Here is a 17,994-nt window from a genome sequence, read left to right on the forward strand (position 1 = left end):
TCCTGAGCCCAAAGCAAATGCTCTTTCCCATCTAGTGAGCTCCTGGGATCAGGAGAGAGACTCCATGGTCACTCGGTGCCTAGAGCAGGGGACGTTCAGAAGTCCCGCTCTGGTGGCCGTGTGGGGGAAGCGTGTGTGCATGTGTGGGTGTGTACACGCGTGCGCGTGCAGGTGAGCTCCGTGGCTCACGTGTACCTGCAGTGGTGCGCTCGGTCTGGCTTGATGCTGCAGCACTTGGGACACTTGTACACCACCTGGCCAGGCTTCAGCTGTAAACTCTCGATGAATTCTTTAGTGGCATTTCCTTTGGGCACTGCCCCCTGTAAGAAAGAGGAAAGGCCTCAGGGCTGGGCGAGGGGTTCCATCCGTTCTGACATCCCACAGTGGACACAGTCATTTCAAAGGAGCGATTACAAAGGGATGGGGCATGTTCATCCCAATACGTGGGCTCTGTGTTGAGAATTATGCCAACACCGATGAATACTTAACAGTTTTCCTGAGGAAATGCCAAAAGGTGCACATATGGGTGCTTGTCATATTACCCTGTTACACCCTTTCAACTGTCTGAAGCATTTCATTAAAAGTTTTTCTATAAGTTCAAAAAGAAGTCAGATGCCAGAAAAGCCCCTGACAGAAATGTTAAAGCAAACAGACTTTGGTAGGCAAGAACTGCGGTGTGTCCAATGCTACTCAGGATATAGTTTTACATTAAATGTGCCACAAAAGTACAGCGCACAGCTATTGACACGGGAAACACAAATGTTAGATTGTTAAAGGGAACGCAGACTTCCAAACGGTATATAGATATAAGCCCACTTTGGTAAAGATTTTATATATACACACATAAAAAAACAAAGATACACATGAAAGTATTAATGGTTATCTCACATAGTAGAATCACAGGAACATCTTTTCTTGACTATATTTCTTAAATGTTCTATCATGATGAACATGCAGCTTTTGGAGAAAAAAAACACACCAAAAAACCCCCCAAAACACACCTCATTAGACAAGCAAAAAAATGCACCTCAGGAAGAAGCTACCTAAAGTAGGAATATGACCAATTTTCCTGAGGTTTGTAACCAAAATGCTGAGACAGCTGAGGGTCCCCTCGTGAGGCATCAGCGGAAGGTCGGGGTCTGGACGTCTGACTCACAAGGGAAGGCGGGGCCCAGGCCACCCAGACCAGCAGACTCTAAGGGGCTGAGAGGAACACGGGCCCAGGCAGACGAGAGGGTCCTAAAAAAGCCAAAAAACAACCAACCCAAAAAGCAAAACACTAAGCTGTACACCTGAAACCAATAAAAAACAAAATAAAAACAAAACAACAAAAAACTCTGAAATGTTCAGTGATACGGCTCCGTTTCGTGTGGTCAGTAGACTGTGTGTGGACACCTCAGGCTGACTGAGGATACGAAAAACATCAAACACCCAGGGGCCTTACTTCTAATTCTCTTTAAAGTAAAAAGTAATTGAGTTTGGGCAACTGTGTGACCTTTTATGGACTCCTGAGGCCACACAACTACAACTGGAAGTCACTGCTGTCCCACGCACAAGGGAAAAGCACGAGGGAACTTCCCTCCCCTGGGACACGAGGCCGTGGGAAAGTTTTCCTACATGGAGGCGCAGGCTGAGGTTCGTCACCCCCCCGCTATGTCCAGTGTTTAAGGGCCCAGCCACAGAATGTGCTCTGAACCTCAGGAGGCCCCAGAGGGCTGGGAGAGGAAGCCCCCGCACCGCAAAGGGCACTCGGAGGCCTCATCTGGTGTTCAGGGCCTGCTGTTCCAGCCGAGCTGGCAGACAGCATGGAGGAGTCCGCCTTCCTCAAAGCCGGCCCCTCCGCCGGACTCCATCTGCCGGTGCCTTCCGGAGGCCTAGCTCCACCCAGGTCCGCTCCCACCTGCCTGGTGACCCATCTCTCAGAGCCAGACACCAGCGGGCTGGCCCGAGGCCCCGACACCGAGGGGTCTGTGACACAGGCGCCTTCCAGCCTGCCTCAGATGGCTTTTTTTCTTCTTTTGTTAAAGAATATGCTCTTTTGGGCTAATCCCCAACTGGTCACTCTCCGTTCTCTGGAACCAGAAATTTTTAGGTTGGCATTTGGAAGTTACTCAATGGCAGATGTGAGAAGCTGCCTGGCCTGAGGGGAAACGAAGCACCCTACTCGAATGAGCCCCGAGGCAGGTCCCTGACCCTACACAGGGAATGTGGCAATACCGTTGGGCAAGATGGGCAAGGCCCTTCTCTGGCCGCACCTGGTCCCTGGCCTACGGCCCAGCATGCTTTGGGAGGGCCGGGCGCCATTCCTCTTCCATGTTCCCGCGGGCCTGGCATCACGCTGCCACGCTACTGGCCCCAGGAAATGCCCGCTACCGGATTCTCACACAGCGTGCGCTCAACACAGGCTCCAGAGAGGAATGGCAACTGCACGCTGACGTGAGCCTGGCAGCTGCACAGATGAGCTTTGGCAACTGAAATGATAATCGGTGGCCTGCAGTGGTCTGAGGTTGTCATGTGAAGTCTGTTTACAGCAGGAGTACATGGGGGGAGGGGGGAGGGGAGGAGGGGGGAGGGGGGAGGGGAGGAGGGGGGAGGGGGGAGGGGAGGAGGGGGGAGGGGGAGGGAGGGGGAGGGGGGAGGGAGGGGGGAGGGGCAGCCGCAGGCGGCAGGCGAACTTCCTTTTCCTTAGCCATGTGGTTAAATCGAATTGGCTCATAGTCCTCCTTTGCTCAAGTCTAAGGTTTGAGAGAATTTACGAGGTTAATACATTAGGTCCAAAGAATAGAGGGGTAAAAGAAACGCTGATCTTAAGGATTTACACAATTGCCGTGATTGTGTAGAGTTTGGCTTTGAGCTGCCTGGCAGTCAGGACTAAAAGAAATAAGCTATGCTCTCAGCTTTAAGCATCTTCTGGGAGACAGGCACTTTCCCATATCTCAGTTTTCCCATATCTCAATCAATCCCTCAGGAATCCTGAGGGAGTTCATAGGATGAGGAACTAAAATGTGCTGGTAACTGGAAAAGAAAAAGTGAAATTGGGAGAGGGAGGAAAGGAGAGAGTGGGGTACAAGACGAGGGTTCTGAGTCCAGGCTGTCGGGCATGTGGAACCACTCTAGATTTCTAAACATCTGAGTGTTTCAGGAACAAAGAAAGCTCCTTTGATGACATTACACAACCTCAGAGCAAGGACAGGGCACCTGACATCAAACACCAGTCTGACTCATGCTCCTGCCACCTCCAGGCCAGCCCACCTGCCAAGTGAGGCACCTGCCCCTCTGCATCTGTCCCCTTCCCTCTTTACAAGCCTGCCCCTTTTATCTCATTTCTCAAATGAGAGTTTCACCTGTGAGGGGGTTGCCTAAACATCTGTGAGTCAATTCCCTCTTCCCTTTTCTGCTCAAGTTTACTAAGTGATTGCTAAATGGTCCAGAAGTGTGGTGGCTGCAACTGTTTTGATGTTACATTTGGAATAAGAAGTTCAAAGCTAGAAGTGGTACAGTAACTATTTGGGGGAGACTATAAGATCTTTTTGGTTTTTTACTAGTAATATTAACAAACCAAAATGATATACAATGTATACATTGTCATACATTGTTTACAACCTTAGGGTATTACTTTTCCTGGAAGTTATAGGCCACATAAATTCTTGAGATAACAAAACATTATAAACTCATTAGGTAACTTAGAACCCTGCAGAAACGCCTTTATAAAAGGACTCCCCCTGAGCAGCCAGCGTGGCTCAGAGGTTGAGCATCGACCTATGATCTAGAAGATGAGGTTTGATTCCCGGTCAGGGCACATGCCAGGGTTGCAGGCTCAATCCCCAGTAGGGGGCGTGCAGGAGGCAACCGATCAATGACTCTCTCATCATTGATGTTTCTATCTCCCTCCCTCCCTCTCCCTTAAATCGATAAAGATATATTTAAAAAAAAAAAAGTCCCCCTGTGGGCCTTAACTTGCGGTGTTAATGAGGAATCCCTAACTGATCTGCTTTCTGTGTGAGATTTGGGCTCCCAACTCTGCTCCTAGGAAGCACAGGGTGCCCCAGGGGCTCTTAAGTCACAGCTCCACCTCTCTTTGCTTAAATACTGGGTTTTGCATAAGATGTCACACGCTGGGATGGGGCTAGGCAGGTGGGGGCAGGAAGAGCCTGAGATGAGCCGAGACTGGGCCTGTTTACAGGATATGCTTCAAGTTGCTCCCTTTACAGTGGTAGATATTTGACAGATGCTTCATATTTTTGCCCAGTTTTCTTTGGCGCCAACCAGCAAAACACACCCATGAGAAGTTGGCTGGAGTGTGGGATACAGACTATGGTTCTCATTCATTTGGGATTGGAAGCTGAGCAACACACCATGGCGAGGATCATACTCTCTTGCACCCAACTGCAAGGGGCCAGACCCAGGAGGCCCCTGGAGACAACGTGGCGTAAAAGAACACACACGTCTGAAGGCAGCAGGAATGCCAAGGGGGAGGCCCCCTGCCTCAGCCCACATCCAGTTCCCTGACTCACACGCCTCCTAGAAACCAGTGACCTCTACACTCCACTCTGATCCCGCCCCTTCACCAGCCCCAGACCTGGCTATCTACTGCCCACCTGGAATCTCTGCTTACCTGTAATATACACACTGTTTGGCCAGAACAAAAGCCTTGATTTCTCTTCCAAAATCTACTCTCCCCAGACTCTCCCCATTCAATAACTGCAGCAGCAATCAATGCCCCTGCTGCTCAAGCCAAGACTCTGGAAGGCACACTCTTTGATCCTATCCACTCTGTCAGCTCTTCTGAATGGCGGGTCTCAGACCTGGCTGAACCTGAGGGACTCCTGGGAGCTGTAAAGCATCCCAATACCCAGGGCCCTGCCCCACACCAATTAGAGTAGACTGTCTGGGGGAAGGGCCCAGGCATCAGTACTTTCAAAAAGCTCCCCAAGGGATTCTAATGTACAGTCAGGCTTGAGAATTCAGTGGCTTAAAATATGTTCCAAATCCAACAGCTTCTCTCCAGCTTCACTGCTCCCACCTTGGTCTGAGCCACACGTCTTGGGTGGACCACAGTACCTCTCACCTTCCTGTCCCACCCAAGCACAAAGCCTGGTCACATCATGTCTTTCTGATGGCTTCCCACTGCCCTCAGAATACAGACCAGAGCTCTCAGGAGCCCACAGGCCCTACAGGACCTGGCTCCTGCAGCCCTTTCCGCCTCATCCAGCCCCTTGCTCCCACTCACCATGCTTCGGTCACCCTGGTCTCAGTCCCGTTTCTCAGACATGCTGCAGCCTCTGGGCATTCGTACCTCCTCCCTCCTCTTCCCAGAAGGCTCTGCCCTAAGGTCTTCACTTGCCTGAGCTGCAACGTCATGTCACTCAGGTCTCGGCTCAAATGGCACTGCCTCAGAGAGGCATTCACACCGCCTTGATCTAAAGCAGCCCCCTTCGCCCCATAAAATTCACCAGCACATCACCCCGATCGCACTGTTTCATTGCCTTACAGCACTCGGCACTTTCTGAAATTACCTCTTTCAGTCACGATGTTACTGCCTGACCCTCTATGTGAGGATGTGAGCTTCAGGAGGGCAGGGATTTGGGTCTGTCTTGCTCACAGCTGTATCCGTTGCTCAGAGTAGAACCTCTCACATAGTTAACCTGTCTCTCAATAAACATGCCTTTCATTTTAGTCCATCCTCAGTGCCCCCAGGCTCCTCCTCACTGCTGCCAGAGTGGTCCTGGTAAAATGTCACTCTTGTTTAACATCCTCAGGGGCTCTAGACTGCCCCTCAGCACCCATCACCTGCCCTGCTTCTCAGGCACTCCACCCACATGGCCAACCCTGGCCCATTCTCCTCCTAAGTCCTCACTATTCCCAACAACACATCATCACCCAGAGGAGCCACACTCCTGCATTCCTGTGTCTTTGTGCATGGTGCCCCCTCTGCCTGGAATGTTGTCAGTGCCTTCCTGCCCTACAGCCCTCCCCTCCCCAGCTCACAAACACCTCTCTGATAAGAACTGTGTTTGGGTATCATCTCCTCCAAGCAGTCCCCCCTGCCTAGACAGGTTAACGTCCCATCCTTGTTCTTCCGCTGCTTCCTTCTGCCACAGCCTCTATCACGCGGGGCTAGCTTCTCTAGACAGAGGGCACTCTGAAGGCAGGTACAGTGCCTGGGGCTTAACAGAAACCAAATTTAAGATGAGCAAAATATAGTCTGCTCTTGTATCCCCAATAGCAAGGGCATCAAAAATTTCTCCGAATAAACCCTTAACTTGTTACCAGTATAACCAAGTTGATGCTGCAGGGAAAACTCTTTCATACCCTTGTGCTCTGGGACCCTTCCGAGTCTAACCATGTACCTCATGCCTTCAGGCGACAGCACTCACACTGGGCCGCCAGGCCGCCGCCTGCCGGTATGCGATCTCCACGGGCACATGCGTGAGGGGAGGCACTGTCTGGACTGGCTGGCTGCTGACATGTAATCAAGCTGGGAAAGCCGCTTTCCCTTGGGACGTATTAATAGTCTACTATTTGAACCAGCAAGGACTGGAGCCCTTCGAGAAGGGAACTAGTTCAGGATGCAGCGTCTTTACTGAGCTACCCCTGGGGCGCACAGAATCGAAATCTGCGTGCCTACTGCCACCATCATTGGGAGCGCTTTCCCTTTCTTCTTTTAAACACACTCGCCCCAAGTACTGACACAATAAGCCACAGGAGGTCTTTATCAAACAGCACCCTCTCCTGCTTTTCCCATGCCCAATGAAGAGCAGGAAGGGGGGACTTATTACCAGGGTACTTTGACCTTCAATAGCCACTCGCATAGCTTGGTACATTTAGCTAAGTCATCCAGCAGAAGACCACTGCTCTACTCAATGACATTCCCCAGGAGGCACTTGCTGAGGCCTGAAACGGGCTTGTCCAGCTTTTCAGGAAAAGATGAGCCTCGCCCAAAGTGAAGGCCATTCCCATGCGGGTTCCTGGAACTGGATATGGCTTTAATTTTAAGTCCACCTAGCTCCAGTCCTGTCTTTGCTGCGGAGCCCTGTCCTGACCCAAGCCCCAGAATGCTTTCTGCTCCTCCCCTGGCTCCGGCTTCATGGTTGTGACCGCACCTTTCTCACTAGAGGCCAGGCTTCCCCTAGAACAAGCCCCTCCCCCAGCAGGTTCCATTAATGCACACATAGTAACCATTAATGTGCACAGTGTATCTAACAATGTATACATAGTATCCAATAATGTGCAGAGAGTATCATTCACCCAAGACAGAGAGGCTGCGGCACAGACAGTGTTTCTTCCGTGGAGCCTGAATCCACTCCCCCACCCAGCCCTGGACCTCCTGCTCTCCACATTCCTGAGGTCAGGGGCAGCATGCGGGCTGTGGCCATGCCAGGGCCAGAGGAGGAGAGTGTGGGCTGGTCAAAACAAGCCCAGACATACTCACGGGGTCCGTCAGCATGGCCCGGCAGTGGGAAGCCAGGGCCAGGAACGCCAGCAGGTTGAACACAATCCCATTGATGATGCTGTACACGTAGTCTCGGGATGGAAGCAGCATCACAAAGAGGACCACAAACTCTGCGTAGAGGACCAGAAACCAGGTGACAATGGCACAGGCGATGCCGCAGCCATCGCGGATAAACCACATGGCTCCCACAGGGCCGGGGTAGGGAGGTGGGACACACTTCTCCGGCTGCAGGTATTCTGGCTTCCGCTCAATGTCTCGGAAGTGGTGGGTGGGGATAAGCATCATAAGCTATTCTGTCCATGCTGGCATCTGGAAGAGAGAAGACCCAGAATTTGTTGTCTTGTTATCAAGCAGATTCGACGAGATGACCAAAGTGAGCCAGGAGTATCTGAGTGAACCTCCTGCAGACAAGCTGCCTAAACCTTCCGTCCATTTGAAATGGGAGTTCCCGCCCAACTCCTGAGCACTAAGAGCCCTTGTGAAACAGAGCCACCTTGCCCCAAGCAGTCAAGTGACAGATAACAAAAGTGAGCCTTCAAAGGGCAAATGCTTTGCCCAGGGTCAGCGAGAGCAGCGCAGCACACACACCAACTTAGAGGTGGACTAGAACCAGGTCTCTGCGTTTACTAGGGATCTGCTGCAAACAGTGTCTCACTAGGCATGTTTAGGCAAGTAAAGACCTAAAAGACAAAGGGGAGCAAGCCCTCTGGGAAATCTGTCTCCAGCAGTAACACCTCTACACCATGGACCGACCCAGAGGCCGATGCTGAGGCTGTCTGGGGTTAACGGGTGAGTAGGAGGAAAGTAGTGGTTGCCCAGGGCTAGCGTTAAGCTGCAACCATTGAGACAGTCCAACTTACTGCACTGCACTAGCCGGTGACAAGGGAAGACAGTCCCTAGGACGGGAATGTTCTTGAAACAAGCCAGGCTTTTCAGCCCTATGGCCAAAATGGTTTCTCCTCGGGGGATAAGAGACCAAGGATGTGGCTGATGGGGCAAAGTGTAGGAATGTTGAACAATGAGTCCAAAGATGTTTCCCCACCATCCTCACAGGGTTGGTGTGAGGGTTGGGGAGCTGGAGGTGCCTGTGATGGACGCTGTAGACTGGAGCACCCTGTATGCAGCACAGACTGTGCTCACATGTCCCTCCCAGGAAACACACCCCTTCCTGCAGAAACCAGTACTGAGCAATAGACATCTTCTTCCTAACAGCTGCAGCCCAGGTCTCTGGATATGGCAATGAAGTGACTAAGAATCAATCACTAATGCCTATCAGTCCAGAGCATGCTCTGCGAGGCACAGCAAGAACAGATTTCCTGCCTCTCTCTCTTTATTTCAAATGCCATGGCCTGTTGTTTCACTACCCAGGTTCCTCAGTTAGAAATGATGATGGCTCCATTCACCTCCAGATGTAGGTGCCATGGAAAAGCCACCTCTGTGTAGCACAGTCTCAGTCTTTCAGAAACTGGAGTCTCCGGGGGGATAAGTGGTGACGGGTGGAGACCTGAGTTGAGGTGATGAACACGCAATACAGTGGACAGATAATGTGTTGTAGAATTGTGCACCTGAAACCTGTATAATTTTGTTAACCTGTGTTACCCTGATACATTCAATAAAAAGGGAAAAAACCCTCAAGTCACCTCAGTCACTCAAAAGCAGCACCAGCTGCCTTTCTGCCGGCAAGGGCAAGTTTTCAATGGCTGTTAGATTATCTTTACCCTCTGCCCAAGTTTCCTTCTCCCTCCACTGCCCTCAACAGAGAGCGAGCATTTGGATTGAATGCAGCACAGTCAGGAAAAGTAGGATGTGCCCAGAAAGCTGAGTGGGCAGAGCAGTAACCACTACTCAAAACGACAGACATTCTGGAGTCAAAGGCTGCACCTACTACTAATAAAGGAAGGTCAGACCTTCCTCTCCCACGGCGGCAGAGAACTGATGGTTCACAAGCAGCTAAATGTGTACCGTGGACCTGTCCAGAAAACATCGACTCAACAAATACTCAGAGTGACTATTGTATCCTGGGTACACTGAGTTGGGAGCTGGGGAACCAGAAGTCACGAGCAGAGTAAAAGCAGTGGTTCCTGATGTCCGTCAGCCAGAACTTTCTAACACAGCAACCTGTGCTCTCTACAAGACGGGAAGGTGCCAGTGGCAACCCGGAGGCATGAAAAAATGCAGAGATACCTTCTGGGGCACCAAACAGGACAGCAAGAGATCACAGACTAGGGATGTCTACACCTTGACTTGTGCCCTGAAAATTCTAAACTGTGCAACCCAAACCAAACAAACAAAAAGTGAAATCCCATGAAATCACACAATGACTCAAAGGCTGACTGAAGCGCAACATTTCGACACCTTCTAGATACAACCATTCTCTTGGTTTTTCCTGCTGCCTACAGATTTGTATGTATGTCGCCAATGTTCTCACAATTACCATTTAAGCTCTGTCAATAAAGTTTTACTGGACCACAGCTATATGATTCGGTTACACACTGCATGTCTGATTCGCCATTACAATGGCAGAGCTGAGTGGTTCTGACGGAGACTGTGTGACCTGCCAGCCCAGAGTACTTACTCTCTGGCACTTTACAGAAGTCTGTTGGGGCAGTTGTTACCCACCAAATACAAGGTGGAGCAAAAGTAGGCCTACAGTTGTTTGTATGGAAAATAGTACAATAATAATACAAGAATAAACTCCTGTGTTTCGGGTACTCGCAACTGTAAACCTGCTTTTACCCCATCCTGAAAACAACTGAGATCCACCCCAACTCCCCCTTCCCTGCAGAACAGCTCGGTGTGGCAGAGATGATCAGTTACGACACGCCTGTGGCGGCGAGATGCCCTCCTGTCATCTGCAGCCTGGGGTCATCTCGTCATGGCCTGTGTGCTCCATCAAACTGCTCGCCAGTGATTATAAATGGTGTGGCTTTCAGAAATGGAGGACCACTGAAAATCAGGTCTAGAGCAATGCTCACGTTCGGATACTTCCAGTGACTAGTTGTGCTGGCCGTGTGCTCAGAGCAGAGGACTGCTCTGTCCTCTGACGGCTGCTCCGTCTTGACTGCACATGTGGCAATGGCCTGGCCTAGAGTAGAGTTGTATTTCACGTGTCGTTTTGCTGACAGGCACCTCCGCATGTAGATCTCCCAGGTAACTGGCTACTTACTTCCTGTCTTAAGTACAATACCCATCCATTTCTTTGTAAGGATTTAGAGTCATTACCAGGAACATCAATTACTGGAGTAGTTAGGTAACTATGTCTTCAGGGGTACAGGGATTCACTGGGCTTGCCACCTCGCACCAAGTGGCCTGTTCAGACTAATTGGCTGTGGGCTGGAAAAGCAAATAAAACAAAATCTTGTTAGGTTTGTTTGTAGAAGGAGACTCATTTCAGGCAGCAGGCCTTTAGGGAACACCTGCTATGCTCTCCCACCATTCAGTTGTTGGGGGCTGGAAGCCCTGTCTTTTCATTAGCCCAGTGCCTGGCACATAGTAGCCACTTACTACATGTGTTCATTACACACATACATGAGCAAAATGCATGAGTTCTGTGACCCCAGGCCCACTTCGTGGAGGCCTCGTCTGCTTACTTCCAGGGCTGTGGCCATATTCCAGATGGCGGAGATGCACAGTGATTCTTACTCAAGTAACCAGAATGTGCCATCCTTGAACAATGTGGGACCAAAGACAGAGAAGCTCTGTCTTCTCGTCACCCCTCACTGGTGAATGAGAACCTGTGATCTGGGAAAGCGCCCAGCCATGGGGACACACACCTGGCAGAGCCAGACACTCAGTGTTGAACTGAAGGACAGATGCCAACACTTCAGAGTTTCAGAATGAATCAAGGCCCACTGCTATAAAAATGTTTATTTTTAACACTCAGGCCTCCAAAGGCAATGGAAGTAGCTCTCTAACAAAATTTGTTTCTTAAATTAGCCAAATGAAAATCTGAGAAATATGGGGGGGAACCCACCTTGACACAAACTGTACACACTCCCTTCACTCTGCCCCTAACAACAGAAAAGGCAAACATTCACCTCCTTTCCCTCCTGTTTTATGTTAGGAAAGCTCCGATCCTTGGTGTTGAGCGGTGGTTCTTTGCCACTGACCCACGCCCCACGAGCCTTTGCTCAGGTGCCTGGAGCAGGCACACAAAGAGGCTGGAGCGTCCCAGAACCCTCAATACCACTCCTGCCAGCCACTCATACCCTCAGGGAGCAGCCTCATCCCATTCCCTTGCCCTGTTTACTCTCTAACGTGTCTTCAATTCAATCCGACTCACAAAGACATCCAGGAAGCAGCCACTAAATGCAAGGAATTGTGTAGGGGGCTCCCACAAGGGAGGATGAGGCCAATAATGCGTGTGCACTGCCCTGCGCAGGCCCTGCCACATGCCTCTCCCAGCTCCCAACCTGGTAAGACCAGTCTCGCTGGCTTTTCCCCACTGCCTGCCAGTCCCATGTGTGGAGCTTTGTAGCCCGGTACTGGCAGGAGCGTATGCTCAAATCAGTATTTGATGAGTGGATATGTAAATCACAGGCACGCCCACAATAATCCTAACAGAGGTTTCTAAATGAGTAGCAAGGCAGAAAGCAAACAGTACCCCCAAAACGCAGGAGTGAGATAAACAGACTTTTTCATGGCCAGGGCTTCTGAAGAGGTGGGATCTCTGCCTGGCTTTAGAAATGAATCCAAGCAAGAAGAAAATTAATTTATTTGGGCTACAATCATCTTAATTTAACTTGTGTAAGAATCCAAAAGGACTATACATTTTATACCCATTTTAGATGATTCTTAGAAAAACAAAGAATGAACCATGAATCACTGTTTCATTCTGTTTGTTTTATGAGACGTTTCAGTCACTAAACTTTTTTCAAAGGGTGTGGTCCAGAGGAACGTACTTTATCTTCTGCGTCAAGATCTGCCAGCCAAGGAAGGTGTCCAGACAGGCAGAGTGCTCCAGTCTCTCCAGGAAGAGCTTTACAGAGGTTTACATCGTCTCTCCCTCCTGTCTCTGTCATCCTCAACCTCCAACAAAAAACTTTAAAAGTAAAATATTGTGCCTCCAAACCAAACTCTACACATTAAAGTTCACTGAGGGAACCAGGAAGGCAGAAGTTAAATTTGCTTTCCTGCCTCCTAGCTGGCCGCCTTCTTATCAAACCCACTCATGTACAAACTCAGACGCCCAACAATGGGTCTTCATTTCAGAACCAAGTCTGGGATTTGGACAGGCTAAGAGTTCTTACACTTACAACTGGCTCGTTGACCACCTCCCAGCTTTCTAGAACTATTAACAAAAATACACACCCACCTACAGGATGACACAACATGTGATACAAATGTTGGGGTTCTGCAGAAACTACTGCTCATTGGGGGAACACATTCTACTTTTCTTTTTATGGATGTGCTTTTCATGTTGCAACATTGAGAAAAATTAATGAGACAACTTTAAAACAAGACAGCGCACAAGATTAACTGGCAAAAAACAATCACAATCTGAGTCAGAATCTGATTGGGAAGGAACCTTAAAGACCATCTAGTAGATTTCAGTCAAATACGTTTTATAGACGAGAAAGTCAAAGTCCACTGAATGTCTACTACCTGCCAGCCAATGGGCTGTATGCTAGATATGCCTCATCCTGCCTGATCCCCATGTCTACTCTATCTTACAGGTATAAAAACCCTGAGTTTCCCACCCCTTTTAGAGATGAGGAAACTGAGGCATGGAAAGATTTGCCCAGGTTCATACTTCTAGGAAACAGTGATACACTCCCAAGCCTGCTCTCATTTCACAGCCTACTTTTAACTACTCTCTACAACCATTAATTTTGCCCGGTAACTAGAAAACAAGAGGAAGGAGTGCTGATGTTTCTCCACAAATGACTTTGGGTTACTTACAGCTTGGCTCTCTTGCCTACACATGGTTGTGCGGAGATGGCACTTTCGGGGGGGCCCCACGCAGCAGCATCCACAGGCCACAGGCCTGAACTTACACATTTTGTGCTTTAAGGTGGGGCCCTGGCTGAACACCAGCCAACATTTAGAAGACAGATCGATCCTGATTTAACTTAGGAGGCGGGAGGGCTATGAAGCCTCAGTCAGGGGTGACCCTAAGACTGAGTCCCTAAAATCTGCTTCTGCTGGCAAACACTTCCTGGGGGGCCCAGTTCCAGCACACTGCTTTTTCTGAGAGAAAGCCCATGCATGCCAGGCAGAGACCAACCAGCAAAGGCTCCCCACGTAAGGGAGTTAAAGACAGCACCCGACACCACATTGTGCCATGTGCAGACATGCAGCCACTGTGACATCACCCAGACTAAAGATTGTTTGCTTTTTTTTAGAGACTAAAAGCAAAAGCACTTGGAGGGATCTGAAAAAGGAGCTACAGAAGAGAATGAAGAACCAGTTACTGTAACTATACCAGGTTTCCTGAAGGGATACCACTTGGACAACCAATAGATCAAAGAAGAAATTAAAGGGGGAATAAAACAGTTTGAGACAAACTAAAATGGAAACAGTATACCAGAATTTGTGGGATTAAAAAAAGAAAGAAGCAGCAGCAGCAAGAAAGGTCTCAACTAAACAACCTAACTCTATGCCTTAAGGAACTAGGAAAAGAACAAACGGAGCCCAAAGTTAGAAGAAAGGAAATAATAAAGACTAGAGCAGAAATAAATAAAATAGAGAACAAAAATAAGATAAAATTGGCAAACCCTTAGCTAGACTATCAAAGAAAAAAGAGAAAGGAACCAGATCAGCAAAATTACAAATGAAAAAGGAGACATTACAATGAATATCACAGAAACTCAAAAGGTCACTAGAGGCTACTATGAAGAACTATATGTCAACGAACTGGACGCCCTAGAGGAAACAGAAAATCTGAATAGACCAATTACTAGTAAGAAGACGGAGTCAGTAGCCAAAAACCTCCCAAAAAAGCACAGGGCCAGATGGCCTCACTAGTGAGTTTTACCAAATACTTAAAGAATTAACACCAATCCTTCTCAAACTCCTTCAAAACATTCAAGAGGAGGGCACACTCCCCAACTCATTTTACAAGGCCAGTATTATCTTGATACCAAAACCAGAAAAGAACACTACTAGAAAAGAAAACTACAGGCCAATATCCCTGATAAATAATAGAGCAAAGTTCTCTATAAACACTAGCAAACTGAATTCGGCAATATATTTAAAGGATCATACACCATGACCAAGTGGGATTTATCCCTGGGATGTAAGGATGGTTCAACATACACATATCAATCAATGTGACACTTCAACAGAATAAAACAAAAGAATCATATGACCATCTCAGTAGAGGCAGGAAAGTATCTGACAAAATTCAACATCCATTTATGATTTTTAAAAAATCTTAAATTATGCACAGAAGGAACATATCTCAACATAATAAAAACCATATATTACAAGCTCACAGCTAACATCATATTCAACGGCAAAGGTTGAGAACTTTTCCTCTAAGATCAGGAACAAGACAAGGGTGCCCACTCTCACTATTCCTATTTAACACAGCACGAGAAGTCCCAGCTAGAGCAACGAGGTTAAAAAAAAAAAGGGGGGGTGTCGGAACTGGAAAGGAAAAAGCAAAACTGTCTCTTCACAAATAACGTAGTTTTACATACAGAAAATCCTAAAGACTCAACCAAAAAACTGTTAGACCTAATCAACTAAATCAATAAAATTGCAGGATACACAGTTAACATATAAAAATGAGTAGCATTTTTATGCAGTAACAAATTTTCTAAAAAAGGTATGAAGAAATTGATCCTATTTATAACAGCATCAACAAAAAAATACTTAGGAATAACTTTAAGAAGGTGAAAGATCTCTACTCTGAAAACTACAAGACATTGATGAAAAAAATCAAAGACACAAATAAACAGAAAAGTATCCCATGTTCATGGATTGGAAGAATATTGTTAAAATGTCAATACCACCAAAAGCCTTCAAAAGATTCAATGCAATCCCTATCAAGACTCCAATGGCATTTTTTACAGGAGTAGAAAAAATACTCCTAAAATTTACATGAAACCAAAACGACCCCAAACAGTCAAAGAAATCCTGAGAAAGAAGAACAAAGTAGGAGGCATCACACTTCCTGATTTCAAGCTATACTATAAATTTATAGTCATCAATATAGTATGGTACTGGCATAAAAAAAGACAAGTAGATCAATGGAACAGGATCCAAAGCCCAGAAATAGACCCAAGCATATTTGGTCAACTAATATTTGACAAGGGAGCCAATAATACTCAATGGAGAAAAGACTGTCTTTTCATTAAATGATGCTGGGACAATTGGATATTCACATGTAAAAGAATGAAACTGGACCCATATCCTACACCACTCACAAAAATTAACTCAAAATGGATTAAGACCTGAAACCACGAAAACTGTTAGAAGAAAACAAGGGAATAAAGCTCCTCCTTGACATGCATCTTAGTAATGATTTTTTGGATATGGCACCTAAATCACTAGAAACAAAATACAAAATAATAAGTAGGACAAGGGTGGGTGGGTGGGGAGAGATTAACCTAAGAACTTATGTGCATACTTGCACAACCTGTGGACACAGACAATAGTGTGGGAAAGGCCTGGGGGGAGGGGTGCAGAGGGAGGGGATCAATGGGGGGAAAAAGGGGACATTTGTAATACTTTGAACAATAAAGATAAATATAAAACAAAAAATAATAAGTAGGACTGCATCAAACTAAAAAGATTCTGCACAGCCCTAGCTAGTGTGGCTCAGTGGTTAGAGCACGCGGCCCGCAGACTGAAGGGTCCCGGGTTTGATTCCGGCCAAGGGCACGTACCTCAGTTGCAGGCTTGATCTCCGGCCCTTGTCAGGGCTCCTGAAGGAGGCAACCAATCAATGTGTCTCTCTGACATCGAGGTTTCTTCCTCTCTCCCCCTCCCCCCTCCCCCCTCCCCTTCCGCTCTTTCTGAAAGGCAATGGAGAAAATATTCTCAGGTGAGGATTAAAAAAAATTCTGCACAACAAAAGAAACATCAACCAAAAAATGGGGAAAAAATTTGTAAACTATATCTGACAAGGAGTTAGTATCCAAAATATATAAAGAATTCATACAACTCAACAGCAAAAAACCCAGATAATCCAATTAAAAATGGGCAAAGGACCTTACCAGACATTTCTCCAATTCTAAGTTTTACAACCTGGTAAGATATGCATTTTAGGGTAAAATAAGGCTTAGAGTGGTTAACTGACTTGCTCAAAGTCACAAAACAAGTTACTGGCAAAGTCCAGATCATTGGAAAAGATAGATGCCCAGTAGTCTTGCCACCATAGCTCCTTATCTTCCCAACCAAACCTGCCTTTCTGGATTCCCTGCTACTATTTCTTGGCTTTGCTATTGACAAAGTGTACATTTCTAAGTTAAAACTTACTGCAATGGGACTGTGCTTGTCCCACTAGGCTCTTTTGCTAAGGTGAAAAATGGATCCCACCCAAAGGCACTCCATCTCCTCGGACCCTGCAGAGATAGTCACGTCTCAGGTACCGAGCAAGTCCAGAATTCAATCACCAGGTCTCCACATAGCAAGAAGTTTACAGTTTGGAGAAGACTATGAAAAGGTGTAGTTTCCCTGGCATTTCCTGGATGAATGACTATTAGGTGGGGCATGCAAATAAAGCCTTCTCACCTTCACAGCTCACAGCACCTTCAGAGCCAGGGACGACCTGGCCATTTGTCTCCACAAATCTGCTTCCAAAGAGGAAGGCAAAGGATTAAAAGATGTAAAAACAGGAAGAAACTAGAGGCAGCATGGGAGTAGCCTCTCCCCCGTCCCCCAGCAGGTCAATATCCTGACATCACTCCCCTATTTCTATTTCAGATTCTGTTACTATTCTATGGCTATCAGGGCGTGTATGTGTTTAAATATTTCCAGATTTGCTAATCAGGACATGTGACCCCTTTTCTTACATATGCCCCAATGAAAGACAAAGGAAGCACCCTGCCACCCTCTCAAAATAAAACACACTTGTGAAGACCCTTCCTGTAAATGAGAATAAATTTTACCCATGTATTCCTACCAATTTTTCTATCATTGTAATCGTAAGTTATCACTTCTGGAACAGCAAGACAGACACAGAGCTGCTGGCTAGACTGTGACAGATTATATTGAATATTCTTTAAGACAAGGTACAGGCAGGACAAATGCAAAGGGTTCAAAGGAAACAGATGTATAAAAAACAGTAGCTCACACTTTTGCTTTTCTGGGGCGCTAATTCTGAAAATGCAAAGGAAAAGACCTAAAACTTGGCCACCTCTGTTTAAGACTGGGAATAAAATGTTCATTTCTCTGCTGGGCTTTTAGGAGCTTTCTGCAACTTCAGCACCACGGACTTGGCACCGAAGCTCTTCTGCCACCGGTTTTTAACGCTTTAATGGACCAAGGGGAGGTGGGACAGATCCACTCCACCTCTGAGGTTCTGGTTGCCGGCTGGTGGCCAGCAGCAGCTCTTTACCTCTTGCCCTTGATGCCTGGCCTGTGCAATTAGC

General features: G+C 47.4%; 1 protein-coding gene across 7 annotated transcripts in view; it reads right to left on the reverse strand.

The window, feature by feature from the left end:
* Positions 1-17,994, reverse strand: part of ZDHHC3 (zDHHC palmitoyltransferase 3) — a 38,584-nt gene that overhangs the window by 17,286 nt on the left and 3,304 nt on the right. For 4 of the 7 annotated variants that reach the window (XM_081160234.1, XM_081160233.1, XM_081160235.1 and 1 more), the window contains 2 exons: positions 7,433-7,762; positions 196-320 (listed from right to left, as the gene is read on the reverse strand). In XM_081160234.1, coding sequence (XP_081016360.1) covers positions 196-320; positions 7,433-7,738 — 431 coding nt within the window. In that variant the 5' untranslated portion in view covers positions 7,739-7,762. Of the gene's footprint in view, positions 1-195; positions 321-7,432; positions 7,763-17,134; positions 17,194-17,994 lie in introns of all 7 variants that reach the window. The other 3 variants (XM_081160237.1, XM_081160238.1, XM_081160232.1) reach the window with 2 other exon arrangements.

The sequence above is a fragment of the Miniopterus schreibersii genome (genome assembly GCF_964146895.1).
Source record: "Miniopterus schreibersii genome assembly, chromosome: 15".
NCBI lineage: Eukaryota > Metazoa > Chordata > Mammalia > Chiroptera > Miniopteridae > Miniopterus > Miniopterus schreibersii.